Source organism: Leptinotarsa decemlineata, unplaced genomic scaffold (assembly GCF_025532065.1).
Source record: "Leptinotarsa decemlineata unplaced genomic scaffold, Ldec_3_MD MMD2_tig00000505_RagTag_RagTag, whole genome shotgun sequence".
NCBI lineage: Eukaryota > Metazoa > Arthropoda > Insecta > Coleoptera > Chrysomelidae > Leptinotarsa > Leptinotarsa decemlineata.
This window is the reverse complement of record NW_027412549.1, coordinates 3,738,142-3,752,084: the sequence shown is the minus strand read 5'-3', so window position 1 is coordinate 3,752,084 and position 13,943 is coordinate 3,738,142. Positions and strand designations below refer to the sequence as shown.

The window sequence follows — 13,943 nt, the reverse complement described above, 5'->3', positions numbered from 1 at the left end:
CGTTACAAAGTATTTCATTATCAGCGAGAGGTAATACACGAAAAACGGGAATTTTTGCTGATGATATTAAAGACACTCTTCTTGAACTCCTGTAAAAGGCACCTCGCTACACCATAGTACTTAATGAATCATGCAACATGGTTGATGATGAATAAATGTCTATTTTCGTAAGATTTCTTGATTTCGAGTGTCAGATTTTTAGGGAAGAGTTGCTAGCAATATTGCCGTTGAAAAGTTACACTCGAGGAGAAGATTTATTCAAGGTCATTGATGAATTTATTACTAAATCTAACATAAGTTATGATAAAATGGTGTCGCTTTCAACTAACTGGGCCCCAGCAATGACTGGCAAAGAAATAGGTGTAGTAAAGAGAATCAGGGATAAAAACTCAGGCCTAATAAGGTATCAGTGCGTAATACACCAGGCAGCCTTTTGTGGAATACTCAGTGCTATATTGTGTGATGTAGAACTTGGTCAAGTTGATTTTGACTGCAACACGACAAAATGTTCGTTGGCTAAGTGAAGGTTAAGTTATTGACAGTTTCTGGCTGACAAAAGAAGAAGTAACCTCCTTCTCGCAAAACTTAGATGAGGAGGGAGCCAGAAAGCACAAACACGTAATATACTTGTCGTAGCTTTTGAAAAAGATATTTTGAAATATTGAAATGCGCTAAAAACAGAATCACAAGGAAATGGAAAAATTAATATGTGATCTGATACAAAACGTGTCTACTTTACGTCGCAAGCTGGATATCTTTGCAAAATATATTGCAAGATAGGAATTTATTCGTATTCCGACTACTCATTATTATAAAAAAAACTCTGAAGAAGACATTGCAGTGTTTGTAAAACTTCTGACCGATCTTAGGAAAGACTTTGCTACAAGATTCCAAGACTTGGCAGAGATGGGCAAGCTATCTCCGTTTCTTAAATCGTCATTTGGAGTTGATGTAGCAGCAGAATGAACAGATGTGGCTGCTAAAGGCATCACTTCAAATAGAGATAATTGATTTGCAAGATGTGTCTTTGCAAATATATAAAACGGTGTCCACTGAAGAATTTTGGATCAAACATGTTCCAGAAAAATATTTAAATTGCAAGAAATCGGCTATAAATTTGGCCACTATGTTTAGCTCGACATATGTATGTGAAACATCTTTTCTGAAGAATAATTTTTTTTTAAGTAAATATCGTTATACATTAACAGACGCCCACCTAGAAGACACACTATGAATTTGCTGTTCCTCTCGAGAACCAAACAATTAAAAATTGGCTCAAGACGTCGGTGTAATTTCTCACATTATTTTTAGGTCTTATGTTTAATAATTTGATTTGAAACTAAAATAATAAATAGGTAGCAATTGATTTTTATCAGTTGTTTTTTTCTGGACTTCGTAAAGATTTTCCCACAGTTATCTGACCCCACCTAAAACTATTTGCCGATCCCTGGTCTAGAATATTTGTGAAGTGTTCGTTGAGTTCTTAGGCGATGACTCATCACTTGTTCATACGTTCCTGGTTTTGGAAAGAGAAAGCAACCGTTTATAAATGGGCGGTTTGTGTTCACTTGCCGCATTTACAACGATATATCAGTATATTTATGCGAAATCTATGCGATATTTTCAAATAAACATGTGCCAATATTTTATGGGTAGATGATGTTCAAATTCTCAACCAATCGATCATTTTCCTCCAATAAAACAATATATCCAAGAACAAATATTCTTCACAATCACCACAACTTCAACACTCTTCTTGAAGTGCGTTTCAACAATCATACGTTTTCAGGAAATTATTAAATCAGTGATCTTGAAGATGATAACTTGGTGATCGAAACACGTATCAAGGTGTTGAAATAACGGTTTGGTGTTGGTGAAAAACTCCAGTAAGCCTCATTACTACACCACCACTACACTATCATAGACAGTGTTATTAATTTACATCAAGTAACGGGTCAGTCCATTCATAACTCTGCGATATACTGGGTGACGGGAATTCTGACAGGATAGGTCGACATTCTTCAACTTTCAATGTCCAGGTAGCGGATTGTCGAGGAATAAGAAGCCAGAAGTGAATATTATTGCTAGATATTTATTCATTCGTTATGGAGATTTATTTATAAAATATATTACACAGGATATCTACACTGTACAAGAATTTTCTTTCCCTAACGAATAAACGATATTGATAATAAATTAAATACAATACATTTACAAAGGATAAAACTATATATAGCACCAGTCAAACTACAAATATACAAGAAAATCTTTTAGAATTTACATATAAATACAAAACATACCCAATAATGAAGGAGGTAATACTTGATGAAAACATTTGGTTCAGGAGGGCTTTTTGAAGAATAAAAAATATCAGTGTTTCAATTTTAATCTTATGATGTTCTGTATTATATATCTGTCTCACTATCAATGAAAGAAAGTTTTAATGAAGAACAGTTGAATAATTCATATCTCTGATAACTCGGATAACACTTTGTAGAAATCAAATAAAAAATTATTGACATTTTATGGAGTTTGTGTATTTTGCCTTCCCAAACCACATGAATATAAGTTTTTTCATCATGTGATCTTATAAACAATGAGGGAGAGGGTGGGTATAATAATAACAACAGTAGAAACTACGTGGAGTAGTAGAAGAAACAGAATATCAAAAAGTGCTTATATCTACTTGCATCACAGACCATAACGCGGCGGCAATTTGAAACTTTGTCTTTTTCAGCATCAGTTTTCCGCTACACATTTTTTACTTAATTTATGCCTAAACATTCGAGAGTATTGGTGTATAGTTTTCAAACACCAGTATGATTGATTGTTCTTGAACTATCACAGAAAATTGTTTCTACGTGACATCACATAATGTGTAAATATTAGATTTCATCGAATTCATCTGTCGATAGAAGTATTTTGAAACTAATAAAATATTTTAAAATCTATAAAAAGGTCTTCAAATTCAAATCTCTGCATGTCAGTTGAATTGGGAAAGTTTCTTGTTTAAAAATGTTTATTGAATTATAGCAAATGATCAACTATAGTTTTTTTTTCAGGAAAAAATTATTCCCAGAGATATTCGCCCCTAATAGTTTCAGTGGGTTATTAATATGTTCAGCACACTTTACATCTGTATTTTTTTAAAGTACCTATTATATGGGATATTTTGTTGTAAAACGGTCATTGAATACACCAACCTTCGAAAAATTTGTAAGTATTGAACTAGATACTAAACTTTCAAAAGGGAGAAAATGTAGCATGACAACTATGAACATCTAGAGGTGCCGTTCTAAATGCTCATAATTAACCCATTTATCAACTGCCATCTTCAAATTAGATATGATCTAGATTATGGCTTCTTCATATTTTGAATTGAAAATTTTATTAATATTTTATAATCTGATAACAATCTATTAACTCACATGAGAATGTTTAGATAGGTACAACCAGTTTATAATTTTTCCTGTATGTCCCTATAACGAAATGAACTAGATTAAATATTTTGCCATCATTATCTTTCACTATTTACAGAGTTCCCACGAATAGACTCATATTTGAATAGGCTTGTATATGGAAGTTACACAATAAAGCCAAGGGAACATGACATGTTTATCCACGACCAAATTACGGTTTTCTATATAATACACAAGTTACTGGATCCAGTTACCGTCGCATTTCCAATTTCTCTATTATTCCAGGTTCAAGCTAATAAATAATAAACCAACACTTCAGGCTACCCGGGAATAGAATAACAGAAATATGCGTCGGATGCAGGAATGAACAATTAAACTCTCGAACGTTTCAGCAAAACAGTCGTACTTGTTTAAACGTAACACATATCTTTCAGTTCGTTTCAACAGTGTTCGAACCTCTGGCCAGTCGGACTAGTAAAAACATGACTCGAAAACAAATCACGGAAAATCGTCACTCAGAAATAAAACTGTTCTGTGCACGAGACTACGACTCAGCGGTTGAACCACATCAACAACACTGATAACACAATGACGATTCCACTTGAAGAATATGTTGCAGCAGAGTTGAACCTGCTCAGACTCAAAGATTCTTCTACTGCAGGACTGCTGCTTCTGGAGACTTTGCTTCTCGCAGCGCCCTCTATGTGATTGCCGTCCAGTTCTATGATTGGTGTACCGCCGGGCCAACCTTCGGTGCTGTACTTCCTATAGTTGCATTGATCGATGACATGCTTCACGTATGGTTTTGATATGTTTGGGTAGTGTGACTCTTTATCGGTACCCTGAAACAAAGAAAAAAAAACAGTTGAATTCGTGTTCTATAATGAAAATTCAAGTCATATTATTTGGATATGGTTTGATCAAATAGTACACTAACGAGGCAATGGAAATATGGTCGAATTATATGTGTAATGTTCCAAAAACTATTCTTGACATCTACCTCTTGGTGCCCAAGAAACGGATGTAGGTTATATCCAAAGTGAGTGGGTCTATTCGACTCTCCACCGCAACCCGCAAGGGATTTTTGTCACTCACACCTATTCACACTCGACCAAATAAACCCAGCTTCTTGACGGAGCCGATTTGTTTGTATGGTGAGGGGTCTTTCAGGTCAGATGCTAAGAGTACGGCTCTGCCGAACTCTAAAACCCTGATTCGGTCCCCAGTGGGGCGGGCCTGAGGTATGTGCTCTGCTGTTTCATTCAGGCCTGTAGTCCAACAACTGTGTGGAATCAAGCTTCGAAGGGCGAATAAATGCCTTGGAGTGAGCCAATCCTGGAAGATTCTACTAGAAGTCCATAAATCTTCTTGCCACCCAGGTATTCAGTCTTTGTTTAGCAAAGCCTAAACCGACGCTAATGACAGGTTTTGGTCCGATGAAGCTGCTTGCAGCACCTTCCTTTGTAAGGGAGTCAGCAGCCTCATTGCTTTCCAGGCCAGTATGTCCAGTATAGTTAGTCTTTGACTGTTCTGATGTTTATTGGTTTTTCAAGTGAAATATCAATGAATATATATATATATATATATATATATATATATATATATATATATATATATATATATATATATATATATATCTCGATGATTCAGAGTATGTATACCAAAAAATATTTTTCAGAAATAGAAATCCAATTAAATTAGTTATAATCAGATTAGCATCATGAACCAAATGAATTGCAATAATGTTCCTGAATACAAGTTGCTTTTATTTGGACACTGACCAGTTGAACACTTGAACCACACAACAGTGGTGCTAATCTGGTTCAGATTAGCACCACTGATGAGACCTATGGCGGGACGAAATAGCGCTGTCTAGTGTTGAATCGAAAATGTCTTGCTTTGCAGTGAAAGAGAGAGGACTAATCTTATCGGCGGTCGAAGTAAAAGTTTGGCTTTGCCTTGGGGAGCCTCTCTTATCTTGATATAAGGATTAAGTTCTATGTCGATCCCCTTTGTAAGGAAAGATTTCGATCCTTCTTACTCAGGGTTGTGCTTTGAATATAGTAGAGTCCTACAACGCATTCATGGCTCAGCCTAGCACCACTGATGAGACCTATGGCGGATCGAAATAGCGCTGATGTCGCTGATGTAGTTTACGACAAATAAGACGTTTTGTACATGAATCGTGTTCTATTACGAATGCAATATTCATATTCATCTTTTTTAATACATTACGTGTGTGAATTATGATCACCGAATACTATAGCCTCAAAATGAAAACTCCTTCAGGTAAAGTGTTTACATTTTGATTAGCTGAATGATCAACAAATAAAATATTTGTGAAATTTAATTCGCTGTTTCATAATGAAATGAAAACATCAACTTTTCAATTACATTGAGCAGAACTGAAACGCATTTGTTCTTGGGAAATAATATGTCAGTCAGGGCTTGAAGTTTTTTTTTAAATCATGTTCTAAAATCAATTGTGATAGTTGCCGATAACATCTCAGATGAAAAACTGAGGATCTACAATTACCCCATTGTAAAATGATCAGCTGGAATGAAATAACGCAATGATTTTGATTATGTGCGATCAGCAACTGAAAGCAAATCTCTGTTGTCATATTGGTTGAAGAATACATCAGGAAATAAAAATAATTTGACAATTCATAATGAAAATTTTTGAAGTAATCGTGCGTCAGCAAATAAAAATCAATAATTTAATACGTCGATTTCTATCAGATATCTTTTTCAGTACTTTCTATAAGATATACAGCTCTGCATTTGTTCTATACATTAGAATATGAATAAAAATGCCTTGGAAGCTGGGTCGTCATGTTGGTGAACAAGAGATGAGTCTAAGCCTGGTGAAAAACACCAGGAAGGCAAAAAAAAAATTTTTTTCATTCATACCGTATGGAAATTAATTTTTTGGATGTGTTTGTGAAGTGCTGTGATTTTAATGTTTCATGATAGTAATGAAAATAACTTGATAAAGATTATTATTGAATTAGAATTCACTGATGCACACACGTATTGGCGAAGAAAGTCTCACAAACTATTGTTGATGCTACATTTACTACATTCCCTGAAAATTCTGGTCTAGGAAATACATCAAATATTTATGATAGTAACTCTTTCATTGTGCAGACGTTTACTTATTCTATCAAAATAAACACTATAGAATTTTACTGTGGATTCATTTGCAAATGAGTTCTCCACTTCAAATGAATTGAATGAATGCACTGAGCGGCAAGAGAATTACGAATAACTGAAAGTTACGCTGATCTACTACAAAACATATTGAAATTAAACATAACCTGGTAATTAAATTGATGGTAAATTAGTACGGAGTAATGAAGTGTATGACTTCCCATAAAAATCTAACGTGTATATCTTCAAATTATTCACTATACTACTATACTATATTCACCAATTTCTTTAAAAGTTCTTTTAGAGATGCATATTGTTGAGCAGACAATATACTCGCACATACTTAAAATCAACATCTCGAAGTGGAATTTCGAAAAATTCACCTCTCCTAATGTTCCTGTACAGTAAAACAATGACTTCGCTGGATAATACCATGATGGACATTGGTTTATATCCGACAAACATTTATGCATTTATACAGAGGCTAGTCTTGCAGATGATTCTCCTTCATCCAGCAGCAGGACCATGTTGCAAGTATTCAAGTAGCTCACTTGCAGACCGCGGTTTCGAGCTATTACCCCTCCTCAGTACAGGAAAGATTCGAGTCAAACAACAGTGTGTCTGGAACTCGACCAATTTCGAACGTGACTCGACTCCATGTATGAAATCTTCGTTTGAGAGAAACATTTTCTTACCAGAAATAGTTCCATGTTGTGAACAAAGCCTCAAAAGCGATGAACCGTTTACATTCGAGTCTCAGGTATTGGATGGTTCTTTCTTGCAGTGATGACGGGCCATCCCCCAAAAACGGATCTGTTGGTGACATACTTGATTGAGTGAGGTAACTTGTAAGTATCTGTCTGATATAATTCAATGTCCATTTCGGTATTAGCCAAAGAAGTAGTTGTGTTTCAGCAGATGTTACTTGTTAATGAACGTCGAAAGAGGTGAATGTTCAGAAATTTCATTCCAAAAAATTCATTTTCTCGATTTATTAATGAGTTCAAAAAATTAAGGTGTTGGTTTACGACGTCCACACAATGATGTTGAAATTTATTTCTCACATAAAAATACTATAAAAAGAGTACGCTGAATTACCCGTTAAATTCCTGCATTTGGAAATTCAATTTCAACACGAAACTCTCATCCGCGATTATTGCATAAAAAATTACTTCCAGGATACCCCGTGTCGCCCGAAAAACACTAGAATATTTCATTCCTTTCCGGCATGTAATTTCAAACGGCCATTTCATATCTTTCTTTCAAAATTTCTGAAGCGGAAAGACCCATTGAAAATGTTCTACACAGAGTATGATTACCAACTCGACTCATAAAATATTCGAAAAACAGTTGACAACCTCCGAGTATCATCCTCTAATTATTCACAAAGCGTGTGACATTCCACTCCCAAAAATAGAACGACACGCACAAAGGACAGCCTGGAAGTTGAAGCGGACAACTTTTAATACTTCCCTCGTGACGACAACTTGATGAACTTTGACCCAGATAGGGTTTAGGGATTCATACCTCCACTTGAATGTATGTAATTAACAGCAAGCATTTGAGCAAGTGCCATTTACATTATTTAATATCCCATTAGTGGGGAAAATAACTCAGAACGGTTTCATTGACATGTTGAATCATTTCGGGTTTACTTCTAGTCATCCGAATCAAATAATAAATGAACTCACATAATCTATAGAATAACTTTCTGCACACTAGAAAAATATTGTCATTTGACGCCCGTTTTGCTAACCAAGTTATCATCAGGAGATGACTATCAACGCCAGAGGTTTCAATTCTACTCATCACCTCAAATTTGAAATATTGTTGATTAGTATCAATTGACGTTCACTGTATTCATTGAAATAAAAAATGTTAATTAAAATTTGTGTGATAATTCATTATATTGTTACATACTATAGTGTCCACTTTTAAAATGTGAATAATAGATAATTTTAGGTTCCCATATTGCCATCGAGAGAAAGAGGAATCATATGCATAATAGAGGAGACTGACCAAATATGGAATAGTATCCCTAATATGGAATACAGGCATTTCTATCAAACGGAAAGTGACACACGCAGTAAACAGTGTTTGTCTCTTTCTAGCCACGTTCGCGCGTACAGGTCACAACATGTCAGTCGAGCAAGCCCTTTCGTCACAGTAGCAGTGTTATGTTTTGCCGCTGCCGCATAACTTTCTAAGGTATGTAAAAAACACGTATTTTTCGCATCAAAAATTGCACACAGTATTGTTGTTATACCTTCTAGACTTTGTTTAGATGTTCTTTTGTGGGTGTTAGAGGTAGGTTTTTGATTATATTTACTTATTAAATATAAAAATACAAAAGTCAGTTTTAAGTCTTTGGAAAATCCAAATATGGACAAATCATAGTATCCAATTATGGAATATTCCATAATTGGTTCTTCTAAGTATCAGCAGATTAGATGATTGTGTTAATTATAAATTGAAAGTATTTTTCAATTTTTCATCAAAGTGGCTGGCGTCATCCTAAACACGAAACGAAAAGATTGGAATGCAGAGGACATGACGCAAGCTATTAAATTAGTAAGAGAGAAAAAAATAGGTTGTTTTAGAGCTGCAAAACACTTTGGTGTGCCGAGGTTTACCTTGTTTCGATTATGCCATCAAAACGAACTACCGCCAGAAGAACCCGCAGCTACTACACTTGGGAGGACAACTGTTTTAGGGACAACTCTTGAAATTATTTTGGGAGACTAAATTTTGACAATGGAGAGCAAATGTAACGGCTTGACGAGACGCGATGTTCGAAGAATGGCGTACATGTTGGCAAGACGTAATCAGTTGAGAAATCCATTTGATGACACGGAATTGGCTGGAAAGAAATGGCTTATGCTATTTCATAAGCGCCATAACGACAAACTATCACTGAGAAGACTAACTGGCACATCTTTTGCTAGAGCATTTCGATTCAGCAAAGAAAAAGTGGACACATTCTTTGATCTTCTTGAAGGCCTTTATGCTCAAGAGAAATATGGTCCAAACCGCATAAATAATGTTGACGAATCTGGGCTTACCGTAGTACAAAGCAAGATACCCCAAGTGGTTGGCTATAAAGGGAAACGGTAGATAGCTTCACTAACCTCAGGTGAAAGGGGTTCATTAATGACAATTGTTGTTCCTATGAACGCTACTGGTCATTTTGTACCTCCCTTTATTATATTCCCTCGCAAAAATATGAGTGATCAGCTAATGAGTGGCAGTCCCTCAGGCGCTGTTGGCATTGCACATCCGTCAGAATGGATCCAAATGAACATATTTACAGAGTGGTTCAAATATTTTATCAAACATACCAAACCTACTCCAGAATCGAGAGTATTACTGATTTTAGATAATCCTAACATCGATAGTGATAGAACTTGCTAGGGAACATATTCTAGACATTGTGTCCTTACCTCCTCACACAATCCACAAGCTCCAGCCACTAGACAAAACGTTTATAGGACCTCTCAAAACGTATTACAGTGAAGAAATACGAATGTGGATCAGAAACAACTATAGACCACTGAGCCCTTATGATATTGTGGAGCTATTTGGTAGGACTTATTTAAAAATACAAATGGGTGAGATAGCAGCCAACGGATTTCGGGTTACAGGCCTATGGCCGTTGAATTAAATTTTTTTTACTGCGGTCGACTATCTTGCTGCGCAACAAGATGCAGTTAAAGATGGTTGCACAGTCGACGTTACACCAATGACAAGTTCCCAAACTTTAGAAGAATCGATGGCTAATCTTAGAACATATGATGATGGTGAGCCTTCAACTGAAGTTTCTACATCCAGACAATATACAAATGTTGAACCTGTGCCCTCAAATTCCGGATTTTCTCGCAGTAGTTTAAGAACTTGTTTCTCCATATGACATCAGTCCAGTACCAAACAAGAAAAGGAAACCTGATATAGGAAGAAAAACATCTGTTGCCGGAGTCATCACGTCTTCACCTTACAAGAACGACCTCATAGAAAATATTAACAAGAAAGAAGAAAAATAAAATAAATGTCAAAAAAAAAATCAAAAACTGAAAGAGGATAAAGCAAAAGGAAAAAAGCTAAGAGAAAAGATTAAGCCTAAGTCAGATTCAAATGATGATGAGGAGATGATGCTGTCTGATACAGACAGTGAGCCCGATGCCTCCATACAGCTCCAGACTCTGATTCGGAATGTATTTTCTGTGTTATGCTGTTTTCAAATGATACCCATGGGGAAACATGGGCCAAGTGCCTCATGTGTGGGCTCTGGGCGCATAATGATTGCGCAGGACCAGAGTCTGATGCCTGGATTTGTGATTTTTGCAAATAATTTGTGCTCTTTTCTATATTATACCAATGTTTCCAAAGAATATCATTTAAGTTAAAGTTAAAATTTCATAGTGTTTATAGTATTCCATATATGGGGTACTTATTCCATATTTAGATACCTTCATCATTATTTAATTTTTTATTTAAATTTTATTTGAAATTAGTCAATGTAACCAAAACTTGTTGGAAAATAAAGCGTATATATATGATTATTATTAATGACAAAATGTTTTCTATTTGTAATGTTTGGGCAAATTATGTGTAATAAACAAAATGGTATTCCATATTTGGTCACTCTCCTCTGAACTAATTATTTTATACTTGAGTTAAAGAATCAGAAACTTCACTATAAAAGAAAAGCATTACAAACTGAAACAGCATCACAGAATCAACAACCAACGAGACCTTTCACAACTACGTTATACCTTATATTCCAGGCCCACCTAAAAAGATAAAACGAATTGGCAATGGATATAAAATTAGAACTCTATAGACATAAAAAAAAATACTAAGAGCTATAATTCCATATACAAAGGCCGGTAACACGGAACAAAAAAACAAAAAATTACATTTGTAATGTATTTTGTTCTTGTGGAAAAAAACATATTTGTGAGTCACCAAGATGATTGAAAGTGTACGAGAATGAAAATCAGGAGTAGACAATTATCAGGATCAGAATTGTTAGCACACGTTTTGGTTGATCATCAATAAATCACATAATGAGAGGCATAAGCTCAAAGAATCAATGATCATTCTTATATCTGGTGGAAAATGTACCTGTATCAAACAACTCTTTATAAAAAGGATCGTTCGATCTGACAACAAACTTCTAATATATCGAATGTGTCAAAAGTCATTCTTCCATTTTGACATATTTCATAACCCTTTTGGTATCTGTGAAAATTTTGAAATGAGATACGAATTTTGAGAAAATATTTGCAAGATTATTCACCTTCCACAATTTGATGAAATAAAAACTAATAATGGAGAACTACATTCTGGTGTAGAGAGGTCAAAATTCTAGTTTACCCCAAAAAGTTACGTTTAAAATTCTCATCTCTGAGCCACAATTATAAATTAGCATAAGTTACTGACAAATACGAGTATCACATTTCTTCCTTTCAAAAATATAAAGATTAGAAGTTTGTTCATCATACACCTCTATAAAGTTTTCTAATACAATTATTTAATTTTTCATTTAATCACTCCTAAAAAATATAACCCCTTCAATTTAATTTTTCATATTGTGGAAAATATTGTGGGCAGTAAATCTATCTATCAATTAGTCGCGTTCATTCACATTCGAATTGGTTATTTGTTCAAACAGAAATTGTTAGGTACATCATACGGAAAAGAAAATTCTGAGAAGGTGAACTGAAGAGACTGAGATTAAAAGATATATAATCATATTGAGACACAAAAGAACACAAGTTATTTAAAATAGATCAAAACCAACTTACCGGTAATATAGTGGACTGCGCAGTCCAACATATGGGCTTGAAGGATCCTTTCATTGTCGCGTCTTGGAAAACTTGAAATTGTCTGTCCCAGTCGTATGAAACGAGCCTTGATTCAAGGGTCATCCCAGCAAGCTCTGGTGGAGCTGTTATTCGGATTGGATTTGAACCCCTGGAAACAAATAGAAAATTATGATAGTAACGAATTGATTGATAAAATTTTAATTTGTTTTGTGAGTACATTAAATGAATAAGGAATTGACTATGGTGATGAAGAATGAAGTTGAAGTGAAATATTGTAATGAAAATCGGGATTGACATTTTTGAGTTCATTTGGAACGACTATAACTATTATGAAGGAAACATTACTTACGGACTAAGTTCTTGAATTCCCAACGAATGCAAAACTGTTGGCAAACTGGGCAAACTGTGGCAAGCGGCCAGGTTTTTCTGCTTTGGATAGTAGAGTCCCATCACCAGACAAGTTTCTTCTCGACTAGTCAAACCACCGAGAGTAATTGCAGATCTTCCAGAACTGTTGTAAGTACACTGCGTTATCAAATGATCACCGGGAGCAATTCGCACTGGGACACCTAACTTTCGGTACTCCTGATAATCAGAGTCAAGATTATCATCACTAGCAATTGGAGGAAGTTCGACACTACCACGAATATGTTTGAGCGCCACTTGCTTGCCAATCTTATGCGTTTTCATCACTACGGCGAACATATTGATACCGGATTCCGGAAAAGCCTGACTAGTGCACGCTGACACACAATGTCCGGAGGAAACAACCCTGTCTTGGCCGGGCGGGATGATGTGCCTCCAGTTCGGATCCATACCTATGGAGATTACTCCGGCATCATGTCTTCTGAGCTCTGGCGTGTAATATAGCCTCAGTCCAGAGCCATCTAATGTGCTGATGCTTCCATCTAGAGGACTAGTGTAGTGGGTCTCCATCAAATAAAATCGGGAGTTCTGTGCGTCTAAGGGGTAGCCAGCTTCGGGAGGGAAGCTAAAACCTTCGGAACCTCTGGCCCAACTGGCGACTACAGTATTGCAGGAGAGAGGCGGGGCATGTGACTCGTAACACTGACGACCGGGTTCATCGGCCAATTTTTCAACGGCTGCATTGTCTTGGCATTCGTACAAGACGACGTGTTGAAGGCCATTACCGCCGTTGATGCTTTGGAGAGGTTCGTACTGAAACAAATGAGAAATTTATGAGTGTATTTTGCCATGATGAAGTTAGGAATGTTCATAAAATGGAGGGAATAAAAATAATAATTTTAAAAATCAAATAAAACACAATTGAGACATCAACATGAAAGAACTTTTTTAAACTGTTTCGGACCTATTGATATTAGTGAATCCAAACATTCTCCATCAATATCTGAAGTACCACGTTGTCCGTTCTTCTATTTTTTTTAATATATTTCGATAATGGATATTATAATTTTCAAGAAAGAAGAGTGTTGTTGAGATTGGTTCGCAATCGCTCCATGGAAATTCCCATGGAAATTTTACTCCATGTTTGTCTTCTGATTTCTGAACACCTTTTTGCGAACCA

The 13,943-nt window shown here is 35.6% G+C and overlaps 1 protein-coding gene across 1 annotated transcript in view; it reads right to left on the bottom strand.

Annotated features, from left to right (window-relative positions):
- Nucleotides 1-2,072: 2,072 nt before the first annotated feature.
- Nucleotides 2,073-13,943, bottom strand: part of olf413 (DBH like monooxygenase olf413) — a 132,028-nt gene continuing 120,157 nt past the window's right edge. The window contains exons 5-7 of the mRNA XM_023173385.2: nucleotides 12,747-13,576; nucleotides 12,377-12,545; nucleotides 2,073-4,261 (exon numbers count right to left, since the gene is read on the bottom strand). Coding sequence (XP_023029153.2) covers nucleotides 3,971-4,261; nucleotides 12,377-12,545; nucleotides 12,747-13,576 — 1,290 coding nt within the window. The 3' untranslated portion in view covers nucleotides 2,073-3,970. The remainder of the gene's footprint in view (nucleotides 4,262-12,376; nucleotides 12,546-12,746; nucleotides 13,577-13,943) is intronic.